At 39.8% G+C, this 14,790-nt stretch overlaps 1 protein-coding gene across 1 annotated transcript in view; it reads right to left on the minus strand.

Annotated features, from left to right (window-relative positions):
* Positions 1-11,171: 11,171 nt before the first annotated feature.
* KANK4 (KN motif and ankyrin repeat domains 4) overlaps positions 11,172-14,790 on the minus strand; it is a 64,137-nt gene continuing 60,518 nt past the window's right edge. The window contains exon 10 of the mRNA XM_034415227.3: positions 11,172-14,460. Coding sequence (XP_034271118.1) covers positions 14,359-14,460 — 102 coding nt within the window. The 3' untranslated portion in view covers positions 11,172-14,358. The remainder of the gene's footprint in view (positions 14,461-14,790) is intronic.

Consider the following 14,790-nt stretch of genomic DNA (forward strand, 5'->3'; position numbering starts at 1 on the left):
AGAGGTATCAAACTCACGTTGTCACAGCGTCGTCACGTGGCGTATCGTGTCTTTTTTTCCCTTTACTAAACCGGGCGTGGCCAGCGTGTGATGTGTCCGGGCTGCAGGCTGCGAGTTTGACAGCCCTGATCTATATCAATGACCATGAACAAAAAAATGAGTCAAATTACAAACCAAAGGTCTTAAAAACGAAGACTTCACACCAATGTTTCTCAACCTTGGCTGCTTTAAGATGTGTAGACTTAAACTCCCAGAATTCCCCAACCCAGCAAAGCTGGGGAATTCTGGAAGTTGAAGTCCACACATCTTCAAGCCATCAAGGTTGAGAAACACTGCACCATTCTGTTAGAATGAACTATGAGAAGAAGAAAAAAAAAAGTTGCCTGAATATTGCAGCTGCTGAAGACATGTAGAAAATTGCTCAAGGTCTCCTGTCATTTGGCTGTTGTGTCTTGAGAGGAAAGAATGCTGCCTTCTGTTTTAAAATATACAGGGAAAATCAAGGCCAGTTACTTTGTTTATTTTTAAGTCAGAGGGCCTCTCGATTCCTTTTTTTTTTTCTTAGAGGTTTTGAGTCAAAGAGACCGCACATTAAGCCATGGATTGGATGCTTGCATTCTTCACATATCTTAGAGCTTATATCATGACAACTTGCTTGAGGAATCTGCCCTTAACAATTTTAAATAGATTGTCTGTGTTTTTACTATACCTCTTTTAGGTACATGAAGGATGCCAGTTTTTCTGAAAATTGCTTGTTTCAAAACCAATCTTTTAACACAGTAGGCTGGTTCTAATAAAAGCTTCAGTACTCAGGTACAGCTGTTGAACTAAAAAAATGAATATATTTTGCATCACATATGAAATGTACAGCTGTAAACTATAGCTTTATACCTGATAACACAACTTATGAACAATGGGAAAAAAGAAAAGAGTTGCCTTCAAATATTATCTTGTAAACAAACATATAATCGATGCTCGCATTTGTGTCATTTCCTAAAAACATTTTATATGCATGTATATATAATTACATGTATATGTTTAATTACAAATATAGCAGTTTAATCTGCAACTCTTCCATGTTATTTACCTTTTTAAATAAAATTAACATGATTATTGCCATTGTTTAACCTTTACTTTGAAGTGAGGGTTGAAGGATTCAAAAGGTGAAATTTAATATAGTGATTAAGAAATAAATAAAAATTGTTTTAAAAGTGGCCATTAGAAAAAACATCCAAGCAGACCTCCTCTTTGTTCTTTGTTTCTCCTTATTTTTTATTTTGATACTATGCCTTAAACTTCTGCAGTTATTACTCATTTCCGCTTAAATTGTTTTAATTTAAATTATTGTATTAAATGGTTTCTCTTTTTCTTCAAAAACCTTAATCGAAATGTTTTAATTTGTCTTGCTGTGTAATATGTTGTATATAATGGGAACATTTCTGCTTGAATTTGCTTAGTCTTTTATTACGAGTATTTGTAGTTGATTTTTCCATTGCTGCATATTTTCCAATTTTGGTCTTGTACCGTCAGCAAGATTTTTCACCTTTTTCTGTTTGTCAGATCAATTTTTGCCACTGTCAGCATATATCTTAACAAGTTCTGATGCTTTTCATTTCTCCTCCCTGAGGTCATGCCTCACAAAAATATTTCTGATTTCAATTCACATATAATTCTCAAAATGTTATGTTTTGATATATTCCTTTCCAATACTTTTGAGTCTTTTTACAATGATCACCAAATGTGAAGAGAGCTTTTTTTTAAAAAAATCAATAAATGATTGAGTTATATAAGTACCAGTGCAGTGATAATAGTAGTTAAAATGTTAGACTTGTATCCAGTCTCAAGTCCTGTTTAATGATGGAATTAACTTAGCTATTTGGAGCCAGTAGCTCTCAAAACATCCTACTTTGCAGATTGAGATTATGGGGATACAGCTAGATGAGATATAAATGGATGCAATAAAGAAAAAAATACTATAATTAGTGGTGGGTTTCACATTATGTTACTACTAGTTTGCCGCACATGCTCGCTTCATGCGCACGCATGGCCAGTTTGTATGTGTATTTGCTGTCCACACATGTGCCCGGCCTTATGCACATGTGCTTTACTCACACGTGCGCCTTCCGTGCATGCGCTCGACCTCAAAAATGTGTCTAAATAGGATCGCATAGAACTGGGGTGCATGACCGTGCCCATGGGCCCACCCACAATTTCTGCTATTGGTTCAGGCGAACCGGTCCAAACCGGCTGAATACCACCTCTGTGTTGTGACCCAGTCCAAGTAAATAGTAGGAAAATCAGTCAGTGAAAAAACAAACAAACTTTATTCGAACAGCTGAGAATTACTTCATTCCCAGCGTCGTTCAGCTAAATTAAAGCAAATTCCTCCCAATACAAATTCCTCAGTCCTATCGCAAACCTTGGTTCAATTAGGCAAACTGCCAAAGGCCTTTCTTGGCAAACGTTCAGAAGTCACAGATACAAAAATAAATACAAGATGTAGACGAAGAAGAAGACGAAGCTTCCAACGTTGTTTTCCGGCAAAGCCCAAACGCCGTTGCTGGTCTGTTTTAAGCCTTATGGGAGGGGCCAATCATCTCTTGGCCCTACTCCTGAGTTGTCCTTATTGCTTGAGCTGCTCTTGCCTTCTGGCAGCTCTTCTCATGCGTGCGTTAGAACAGGTTCCTCCTGTTCCTCTGACTCACTCCTATCAGTCTCTGGAGGTTCTGGAGTCCGCACCTCACTCCCTGATGGCCCTGGCCCCATCTCTGTCTCTGATGCAGAGACCTCATCCAGGCCTTCCCCAGCCTCCAGGACTGGCCCATGTTCCTCATCGCTGTCCGATTCCACTGCCAGCTCTGCAGGCTGCTGGCAGACCACAATGAATTTAGTTTAGTAATGAATTTAGTTTAGTCATAGTGATAATTGTACTACAGAACATATGTGTACTGTTACACCATTGTAGGAATTTAAAACGGTGCTATTAAAAAAAAAACCTGCTAGCAATTTATTTAATTCATTAACTGGGAAGGTTTCAATGCTCCCCTTCTATAAAGGAAGGAAGGAAAAATTCACTTCACTTTCTAAAGGAAGTGAATTTTTAAAAAGAAAACAAGGAAAATTACAACTTAAAAAAAATTGGGAGAAACAGAACAATTTCTAGTTCAGTTATCATTATTCATTTTTTGTAGGTAGTAAGGGCCACCCAAGATGTTGTTTTTCTCAGCATGGATTAAGCATGTTCCGGAACTTTCCCTTGAATTATTCAGCAGCTGACAACATACACCAAGAAGAACAGGGAGAGTTCCTTTGAGTTTTTGGTGAATAGGATGTGTTTATCAGTGGAAAGCAGGTGGATGAAGTAAAGCTCTGGAAAAGCAATGCAAACTGACTCAATGTATAACATACTTCCAGTCCAGATATTGTCTATGGCCAAGGAATGCTGCAGCTTTTTATAACTCTTAGTCACACCCTCAGCATATTTTGCCCAGTTCTGCCATTCTAATGACAGCAGCTGTTCAAATGGATAAATATGTTGTACATTCAACATCCTTGAAATAGCTGTTACTGCCCTCTTATGTTTTGTCCAACACTCAATCATTTTGTCAGTGTGTGTGGGGTGTGATTATTCTTTTTCCTAGCTGATAACTGTTCCAATTTTTTAAAGTCCAACTAATGTTTCCATGTCTATTCTTAATATGTCTACATTTGGATCCATTCGATTAATGGAAGAATAATCTCATTCGGTATAAGAAATTGGAAGCCAGGAAATTCCTTCTGCTTCCTCCTCCTTCTCTCCCTCTCACAAACACCTCCAGCTTTGGTGCGCTCCACAGTTGAGTAACTTCAGTTTTACTGTGTTTCCCCAAAAATAAAACCCTGTCTTATATTTCTTTGAATCCTGAAATAAGCGCTTGGCCTTATTTTCGGGGAGGTCTTATTATTTTGGGGCACCTGGAGCAAGACGTGCTTCTTCAACACGTGCTTCTCTTGCCGTGTTACCTGATTTCCAGCTCTGTCTCCCTAACCCTAACCAGAGGAAATGGTGGGGACCGGCTGCGTGTGCATTTAAATATTTTTGGGGAGGGCTTATTTTTGGGGAGGGCTTATTTTCAGGGAGCAGCTTATTTTAGCTCATGCACTCAAAAGCATGATTGGGCTTATTATCAGGGGATGTCTTATTTTCAGGGAAACAGGATAGAAATGCTGAAGAAAAAGAATGTTTGAAGCAGGTTTGAAAAAATTAGATTCTTGGTCTCCTCCGCACACTAATAAGCCTTCAAGCTGATGCAGATTCTATATTAGACACAAAAAAATTTGTACAAGTAGTCCTCCCCCAGTTGAGTGCAAAATTTCCACTGTGAATCAAGGTAGTTGTTAAGTGAGTTTTGCCTCATTTTACGACCTTTTGTCACAGTTGTTAAATGACTCACTGCAGTTGTTCAGTGAATCATGTGGTCATTAAACAAATCTGGCTTCCCCCATTGACTTTGCTTGTCGGAAGCCAGCTGGGAAGGTTACAAATGGTGATCACATGACCCCAGGACAGTGCAGTTATCATAAATACAGTACATGCCAGTTGCCAAGCACCCAAATTTTTGATCATGTGACCATTGAGATGCTGCAGCAGTCATAAATGCAGTGGTGGGATTCAGCCAGTTCGCACCACTTCGGGAGAACCGGTTGTTAACTTTCTGAGCAGTTTGGCAAATTGGTTGTTGGAAGAAATCATTAGGGCAGAGGACCGGTTGTTAAATTACTTGAATCCCACCACTGCATAAATGTGAAAAACCATTATCAGTCACTTTTTCCAGTGCCATTGTAACCATTCACTAAATGAATGTACATTCACTAAGTGAATGCCTTCACTTCCCTATAGCAATAGCACTTAGACTTATATAGAATTTTGGTAAGTTTCAAGGAACTGAAAGCTTCCTTACCTTAATGTTTTCAGAGATGAATGCATTGTGATCTAAAATTTCGAAAACCAGGACAAATATACTATTAGGTAATTTTCTTTTACAACAGTTAAAAAATAAATTGCTTGATAGTTATTACAACATAGAACAGTTAAATATTGGGTTTATCTTCAGGGAATTCAGAGCAACTGTGGTCAAGACTTTCCTGCCTGGGGGTTTTTAATGATAGAATTATGTTACCATTCACCATCAGGTTATTTGCTTATGCAAATAAAGGGAATGAGCAGTATATTTTGAATAGTCACTTAATTTTACTAATAGCAAATGTGTAATTCATTTTTAAAATGCCAGTGTGAAATTCCTTGGATCCTCACTTAGTTTCCCTGAATGAAATAAAGATTCTCTGAGATGCCCTAGACTTAGTAAAAATATGAGGTTCAAGGATTTAAGAATATGGCCTTTCAAAAAAAATACATTTTGGATATTAACCCTGCTATACTCCATGTTCAAAACTCTGCATTTTTTAGTCAAAGCCACTTATTTGTCTTTTCATGTTTTTGTTATTTATAGCCCAAACACAAACATCTGGGAAGATCAGAGAATGAAAGAAGTTTCAATATCATTCTAGTACAAGGGCTTCCATACACCTGTTGTCACTCACACTCACTCATTCACACACACACACACATACAGGTGTATTAATTACATGTGTATTTATTTATTTTATTTTGTCGCATTTCTATGCCGCCCAACTCCCAAGGGGTATATGCAGATGTGTGTATATGTACAACTATATAGCTATATAATATATGACTAAACCATTATATCCTTTTTAGAAAAATTTGTGTTTGCTAATATCAATATTAAATGCATAATATTTGGTAATACTAGTTGTACAACGTACTTAATGATTTACAATTTTGTGTAACTGGTAAATCTATAACTTGTGAATCCAGTATGATTCATTCTCTCTCTCTCTCTCTCTCTCTCTCTCTCTCTCTCTCTCTCTCTCTCTCTCTCTCCCTCTCCCTCTCCCTCTCCCTCTCCCTCTCCCTCTCTCTCTCCCTCCCTCCCTCCCTCCCTCACTCACTCACTCTCTCTTTTCTGATCACTAAATTATATTAAGATGGAGTGAGGTGTTGTTTAGCTCACCTTTCCTTTCTGGTTGTGGAGAATCAACCTCTAGCTCAATTTGATCGGTCACAGATTGTGCCTGCCTTGTAGTAGTAATTCAAACATGGCCACAAATAATTGAATGTGAGATGAAAAGACCTTCTGGGGTGAAATGAAACTAGTTTCATTCCTGGGGCCCAGTAATGAATTCAAGGGTTAGTTCAAGGTTTTGAAAAGAAATGTAAAATCCTGGGCTTCTGAATCCAGTACTTGGGCAATTTGGAGCAAATCTATTGAATCCACCACACACACTCAAACAGGCACTGATATATATATAGCATGGCACATCCAGTGAAGAAAAAAAAGGGAAAAAATATTTAAAAAGGGGGAAGGGAAGATATTGGTGATAACAGAATCGCCCCCCAATCTTTGATCTACCAATGACATTACAGTTGTGCTAGAAGTTTGCTTTAGTGATGGAATGACTAAGGCTATACAGGTATTCTTTAATTTATGGCCACAATTGAGCAGAACATTTCTGTTGCTAAACAGGACAATTGTTAAGTGAACTTTGCCCCATTTTATGAGCATGGTTGCTAAGTGAATCACTGCAGTTGTTAAATTAGTAGCATGGTTGTATAGTGAATCTGACTTCTCCATTAACTTTGCTTGTCAGAAGGTTGCAAAAGGTGATCACATCAGGGGTGAAATGCTCCTAATTCAGACCAGATCGAGCGATCCGGTAGCAATTGTGGTAGGTAGTTCGGAGAACCGGTAGCGATGGCGGCGCGAGGCTCTGCCCACTGCCTGGGTGTTGTTACTTCCTGGTTTTAACCAGGAAGTAATGTTTTTTACCTTCTGCACATGCACAGGTTTTGTGCATGCGCAGAGGGTCTGCGCACGTATGTGATGCATATGTTCTGTCCCCCTTCCCCACACAGGCAAACACACAACCAGGCATGCCTGCCAAGATTTTATTAAGCAATCAGACTAGAAACCCTTGCAGATAAGAGTTTTGGCAGTAAACTGCGAAATGCCTGCAAAGTCAGTTTTCACTCACAGTCAGCAAGAGAGAGTTTATCCTCAGTCCGGTTCAGTAGCAAAAAGTAATCCACGAAGCAAGAGTTAGCCAAGATCCAATCCAAATATGCACAAGCCAGATTTCAGGTAACGCGATGTGACTCTCAGGTTTTTAACTTTGACCGTCACAAAGCCTGAAGAGCAATCACACCCACTTTTATTCCTTGTGGGGTGTGGCTCAGAGACTCAGCTCAATCTCTGGCCCTCCCACGCCTCTTTCATTGCTGCGCACACTTTTCCCTCTGACGCTGCCTTGGATCCAGCCAGGATTCATCATCCTTGCTCTCTACCTGTTGTTGTTCCGATATGCTTTCCTCTTGGCATATCCCAGGCTGTTCCTCTTGGCCTTCGGATGGAACCTGAGGCATTGCCAGAGAGGAGGGTCCTGGAGAGGGAGGCCTTATCAGTTCCTCCCCATCACCTTCTGAGTCCTCTTCCTCTGTTAGGACAGACTCGGGAGTCGGGGTCACAACAGCATGTACACATGCAAGCAAAGCGAACGCATTTCCGAACCAGTAAGGAAGGTAAGTAGATTTCACCCCTGGATCACATGACCCTGAAACCAGGACATTGCAACTGGCATAAATACATACCAGTTGCCAAGTGTTCAAATTTTGATCATATGACCATGGGGAGGCTGCAACGGTCGTAAGTGTGAGAAACATTCATACAGTAAGTCATTTTTTTCAGTGCCATTGTAACTTTCAATGGTCACTAAACGTATGGTTGTAAGTAGAGGGTTGGCTCTAATTTATTTTTAACAACAGCAGCTTAGTAAAGGACTTAACATTTTAAAGGAACTTTTTACACTACTGTGGTCATTAATTTCTTTTTTAACTTCAAGTACAGACGATATGTTTCTTTTGAAAAACTCTGCTGGTTTTTCAGACTGATTTAGTTTGTTTCAGCTTTCAGAGTTTTCGGCTTTGCATTGATTACCTTTCAATGTCTGTGGCTACTTTTATCAATCCTGGCACTCTTGAAGCTTTTTATAAACTTTCCTCTCAGTGCAATTATGGAATACTCATAAAAAATTTAAAAGATCAACTCTGCCAGGAGACTTGTATGACTAATTTAAATGGCAGTTTGCCATGAAGTTCACCGATGCCTTGTTGTGACTCCCTGCTGAAGAAAAGTCTTAATTGTATTAGAATATTGTAGCACAGAAAGGTCAAAGGTAGGACATTTTCAATATTCCAAATAAAATTGGTTTTCAAATATGATTTAAGCTGGAGATGCTCTGGGTAATCATGTGAACCATAGTTACCTCACTAAAATATGAAAGGACTTGTTTATTAGTTGCTTTCTTCTTCCATCTTTTCTCTAAGAGCCTATTACAGAGAAATCTACATTTTACAATCAAAACAGAAGCCCTTTTGTGAATTAAAGTTACCCTTGGACACGTTCAGTAAATTGTATGTTATTTATGCAATTTGAAACCACTTTACAATAGCATTTCTCTAAATTAAAGGCAGAGCGATACCATTTAAGATTTTCCCCAGAATGAGGTTGTGATTAGAGAAGCTTTGCATATTATCTCCTTGACCTCTGAATGCCTTCTATGACACTACTTAAAGCTAAAAGGATATTCTGCAGTATGTTGGATTCTCACACTGTCTGTGTAATTATGATATCGCTCGAAGGAGAAAGGGTTGATTTTTATTTTTTATTTTTTTGGTCACCACCCCAAAACTCCATACAAGGTGGTGCTTCAGTGTGCTTTTAATTTTGACTCCCCCCCCTTCTTTTATTTGTCAGCAAGGAGACTTAATTTGATCTGGAGATTAAAATGATGGATTAGGAGCAGGGAAAGTTCTGCTTTAGGCATAAAAGCCATGGACTTTCTCTTAACCTTAAGAAGGTGGCAAAGAACTACCACTTCCAAAAACGAGGCCTAGAAAATTGCATGGACTTCAGTGGTGGGTTGCCTCCGGTTCGGACCAGTTCTATAGAACCGGTAGTAAAACCGGTGGGAGGTTCTGCCCACTGACCCCGACGCCATCAGAACGCTTCAGCGCATGTCAGAAGAACGTGCGCGTGCGTGTGGCCCCATTGTGAACCGGTAGTAAAGGTAAGTAGAACCCACCCCTGATGGACTTTTGTCTAGTAGTCACCAGGAATCAAGACTGAGTTGAAATAAAACACAAAAAGGATTATGAAGTGGATAACTACCAAGCCACTGCATCAAGATGGGTGGCCGAGTTAGAAGTATAACTCCTTGGACAAAAGATTTGAGACTTCTTTTCTCCTTAGGTTCAGCCTTGTTGCTGCATTAACCATTGATCCTTGTTATGTTCAAATTCAGAGAACCCTGGGTTGATCAATATCAATCTCTGGGATTATATACCTTGATCCTAAATAGATCTCCCTACTGTAATTATAACAGTCCACAGTTCCCAAATCCAAATAAAATGTGGCTCTGTTTATAAGATTCAAATGAGTAAGAAATCAGGGAGAAGACAAAGCACTGTCTTACAGAAAGACACTCAGGCAGAGGTTATCTTAGATGTAGAAAAAAGATTAGCTGTTTTAAATAGCAAAAGACAAAGTTAAACATTCTCGTGCTCATTAAGTTATCTTTTCCAAATTATTTCTAAGGTGTTGCACAGCCACATTCAGGAGGTTTTCCTTTTAAAAGGAATCCCGATGCTTCTTACAGTATTGCAACCACGAAGTCTTGCACGTTCCCAGAAAAGCAAGCGATTTATTTCTTTGAGAAGTAGCATCCGTGTTTTCCCCCAACCATGTTTCTAAAACGCGGCAGATTTTTAAAACGTATTTGCCAGTAAATGATTGCTTTTCAGTTCAATTTATTTGCCTGAAAACAATAGATTACAGCAAACCTATCCCCGCTGCCACACACCCCCCAAATTAAGCAAAAATGATATGACATACATGCATAGCAAATTAAGCCATTTCAAATGTTACACTTGCAGCCCAAAGCCGAGACGGAATCACTAAGAGTATACATATTGCATATTATTTTTCATCACCCTGAACTTTTAAGTGATCCACGGGGCATGGAGGGGGGGTTGACGAGCTGCCTGCATACTTTTAAGACTATGGAATGTATGTTTGAACGTTATTGTGTGAACTATGGAAGATCAAGGAAAGCCTGTCTCTTATGCACTGCAGTGGTTTTGAGTAGTCCTTGACTTACCACCACGATCGAGTCCAAAATTTGTTAAGCTAAGGAAGTGTTGCCCCATTATATGACCCTTTTTGCCACTGTTATTAAGTGAATCACTGCAGTTGTTAAATTGGTAATGTGGCTATAAAGTGAATCTCGCTTCCCCATTGTCTTTGCTCGTCAGAAAGTCACAAATGGTAAATCGTCTGATTCCAGAACACTGCCATTGTCATAAATATGCGGCACCTGCTAAGCATCCAAACATGACCATGGAGATGTTGCAATGGTCGTAAGCGTGAAACTGGTCATAAGTCAGGTTTTTTTCAGTGCCGTTGTAACTTTGAGGAGTCACTAAACAAATGGTTGTAAGTCGAGGACTACCTGTATGTTCTAGCAACCCTGTGGAGGGATACTCAGCAAGTGGAATCAGCTAAATCAGGGGTGTCAAACTCGCGGTGTCATGTCGTCATGTGACATATTGTGATTTTTTTTCTCCTTTGCTAAACCGGAGGTGGGCGTAGCCAGCATGTGACACACCCGGCCCACGAGTTTGACACCCCTGAACTAAATTATTACATCGCATTTCATTTCCCAAAATTTGGGATTTCCAAGAGTTTTGCTTAGTGAAACTAAGGAACAGATGTTTGCCCAAAAGCCCCTTTCACATGAAGCCATAATGAGACAGACTCTGCAAAACCCAATTATGAAAATACCTCAAACAATAATCATCCTCACAAGAAAGTTTAAATAAATTTGCTCTTTGTGCTTCACTTACCAAAAAAGAAACCCAAGAAGAAAAAGCAGTTCTTGAATCAAAGCTGTCCTCAAGCCTCCAGAGAAAAATATAGTTCATTTTGAGAATTTTGATCAACTACAAATTACATGACATAAAAGTGCTGTGCAGATAATAATTCCAAAGGGACAGAGAAGAAAGTCTTTGTGCTTTTTAATATATAAGAAATAATGTGTGCATCTGGACTGGATACATTCATGTATTTTTCTAAATAAAAAATAGGCAGGCTATTGCTATTCATACGGACTTACATTTTTATTACAAGCTAAGCTCAATTAGATTTAAATGAGCCAGTGCGTTTCTTTTTAATGTCAAAACTAGAGTTTGTACACAACTTCACTCCTTTTTCTTCCTATTTGTTTTTTTAATATTAATTCCCTAATTTAGAAGAAGCATTTATTTTCATTTTGGTTAAATCATTTGGAATCATTGACCTGGTGATCCCCTAGAGCCGTGATGGTGAACCTATGGCATGTGTGCCACAGGTGGCACACGGAGCCATATCTGTGGGCACATGAGGGTTGCCTATTTCAGCTCCAGCGCGCATGCGCACGCCAGCCAGCTAATTTCCAGTCCCACCAGAAGTCGGAAAACAGGCCACTTCCGGCCTCCAGAGGGCCTCCAGGGGGTGGGGAAGGCTGTTTTCACCCTCCCCAGGTTCCAAGAAAGCCTCTGGAGTCTGGGGAGAGTGAAAAACGGGCCTACCGGGCCCATTATGTGTCAAAAGCAGGGGGAGCATGGGGGTCATGCGTGCATGCGTGGGGGCAGGGCGCATTGAATTATGGGTATGGGCATGCACATGCACCACCCCTCCCCACGCTCCCCACACTTTTGGCAAGCAATTGCAAAAAGGTTAGCCATCACTGCCCTAGAGCATGGGTGCCAAACTTGCGGCATCATGTATCGCAACCTTTTTTCCCTTTGCAGAGCTGTTGTGGGGGTGCCCTGTGCGTGATGTATCCAGCCCATGGGCCGCCAGTTTGACACTGCTGTGAGGTTAATAGTAGATTTGAATCTACTTCCTTCCAGGCCCTGTTTGATATACTGAGCTTTGAATACTTGTTCTTACAGTCATATATGTCAAGTCAATTGGATTAGTATGTAAAGGATATCTTAATCTATATTTACTGCGTGCTAAGAAAGCACTGATCACTGATACCTACCAAAATCAATACTAATAAATAGTACAACTTACAAATTGACTGAATTTTGTTTTGAAACAGCTGGTTAAAAAATAGCATGCACTATCTATTTTATAAGTATTGCTTTACTACTGTGCTTATAGCTACATTGGAAACATCATCTGCCATAGGAGCAAAATACTAGACATTCATTTTAAAAGCAGAGTCACTATTCTCAGCTAATTCAATAAATTGATTTTTCTGGGTCTGTAGGAACTCACTATGAGGTCTACATTTTAATTCCATGTCTTCGTATTTATCTGCCTGGTTATGCCTAGCTGTGCAGTGGATAATGTGAAATTTGATCTGTTCTTTACCACCCTTACCAGAAATCATTAGATATTAGTACGGGAAGAAAAGCATAGCAGGAGAGCATAGGATTAGCATGCTAATAGCTAATGATTTCTGGTAAAGCTGGCAAAGAACAGATCAAATTTCACATTATCCTCTGTAAATGAGCCGAGGTGGTGCAGTGATTAGAGTGCAGTACTGCAGCTACTTCAGCTGACTGCTAGTTCAGCAGATCAGTGGATCAAATCTCACCGGCTCAAGGTTGACTCAGCCTTCCATCCTTCCGAGGTGGGTAAAATGAGGACCCAGATTGTTGGGGGCAATATGCTATTTAGTATACTGTCTTTGTGTAAGCTGCCCAGAGTCCTCGGAGAGTGGGCAGCATAGAAATATGAATAATAAAATAAAAATAATAAATAAATAAAGGTAGGAATACAGAATACAGAAGAGAAGGAAGGGCTAAATCTCACCGCTAGATCCACAGCACTCCCAATAGGTTTCTTGTGAGACATTTGTACAAAATGGGGACACTAGAGAAGCTTTCTAAACGATAGTGTCTCATGACATCTAGGTCAGCAGTCCCAAACTTTTCTGGCTTTGTGGACCAGCAGTGATGGTGGCAGCAGTGGGGGAGGCGGAAAAGACAATGGTTCCATGCAAGCGATAGGTGAGAGCACATGCGCCGCTCACACAAATGGAGTCTCACGTGCATATGCTCTCATCCGCCACTTGCACAGCCTAGTTTCAAAACGGGCCACGACCCAGGATTTGGGGATCTCTGATCTAGTGATTCTCAGGCCTAAGAATGTCAATGCCATTTATACTAATATGGATCCTCAGTGGGATCAGGCCCAAATGATTTCCTTAAGTAGTTCCTTCTCTAGCGAGAACAAGATCTGGCACTTAACTGATTCCCTTCTACAACAATGAATTGGTTTATGGAATTAAGTAAACTCTGGTAGCATCAAGCCGAAGCCAATAAAAGAATCAAGAGGAGTGACCTTTCAGGGAGACTATAGCAATAGCAATAACAGCACTTAAACTTATATACCGCTACACAGTGCTTTTACAGCCTTCTCTAAGCGGTTTATAAAGTCAGCACATTGTCCCCAACAATTTGGGTCCTCATTTTAACCACCTCAGAAGGATGGAAGGCTGAGTCAACCTTGAACCTGGTGAGATTCGATCTGCCAAATTGCAGACAGTCAGCAGTCAGCAGAAGTAGCCTGCATTACTGTATTCTAACCACTGCGCCACCACTAGTTCTACAACTAGCTTATCTGCTTTATTTGGTCATGGTACCCTGATAATTCATATAAACTGATCTAGGATCAGATTATCCAAATATACGGTCTTTACCAATATCTCCACTGAATAGCTTTGGTGTGTTCATAAAATATTTGGAAGCACTTCATCCTTATAAATGGGATGCCATCATTCTAGGCAACTGAAGACGTATGTCAACAAATAAATTCTTAATGCTTTTCAAAGGTAGTTTCTTAATGTTTTTCACAGGCATTTTGAAAAATAAAAAATAGGCTGAAATCTCCCCCTTAAGAAGGCAATAATTTCGGGGGGGGGGAGAATAGTTGTTAATACAAAGGCAATGCAATAATCTAAGTCTCATTTGTTGCAGTGGTCGTAGGTCAGGACTAAAACAGCTCAGGAGAGTGATTCATTTATGAGGAATGTATGCAAATAATTGGCATAATTCCCTTTTTTCGTAAATAGGTATATCAGTGGTTATCAGCTAAATCATTGGCATATAAAGTGGTTACAGAGTTGGCTAATACAATAAGTCTTTTGTTATGAATTTCTCATTCAATCAGATACAGTTTTTCCCATTTCCTTTTATGTATTCAGAGATTGGGTATGATGTATGTGGGTCCGTAGGAACTCTACAATTTCCATGTGGGAAGATTTCAAAGCCAGGGACAAAGCAGAATTGCCAGCCTACATGAAGAACAAAAAAAGAGAGATTATTTTGCCAGCTCGCCTAAGCTCTTTACTTTTCCCAGATATCAGACATACCCATATTTAAAGCTGCATATTTATGTTGTGAACTATATGTATAAAGCATAGCATCCTTGTTTCTACTATATATTAGGAAGCCCATTAGTACTTCTATGTGAGATCAGTCACCTATTAGTAACATGGTTGCTAGGTGAATCTGGCTTTCCCATTGACTTTGCTTGTCGCAGGACTGTCAAAACTCCCGGCCCGTGGGCCAGATGCGTCACACGCTGACTAAGCCCACGCCTGGTTTAGCAAAGGGGAAAAAAG

Source organism: Pantherophis guttatus, chromosome 3 (assembly GCF_059756535.1).
Source record: "Pantherophis guttatus breed Tessera chromosome 3, ASM5975653v1, whole genome shotgun sequence".
NCBI lineage: Eukaryota > Metazoa > Chordata > Lepidosauria > Squamata > Colubridae > Pantherophis > Pantherophis guttatus.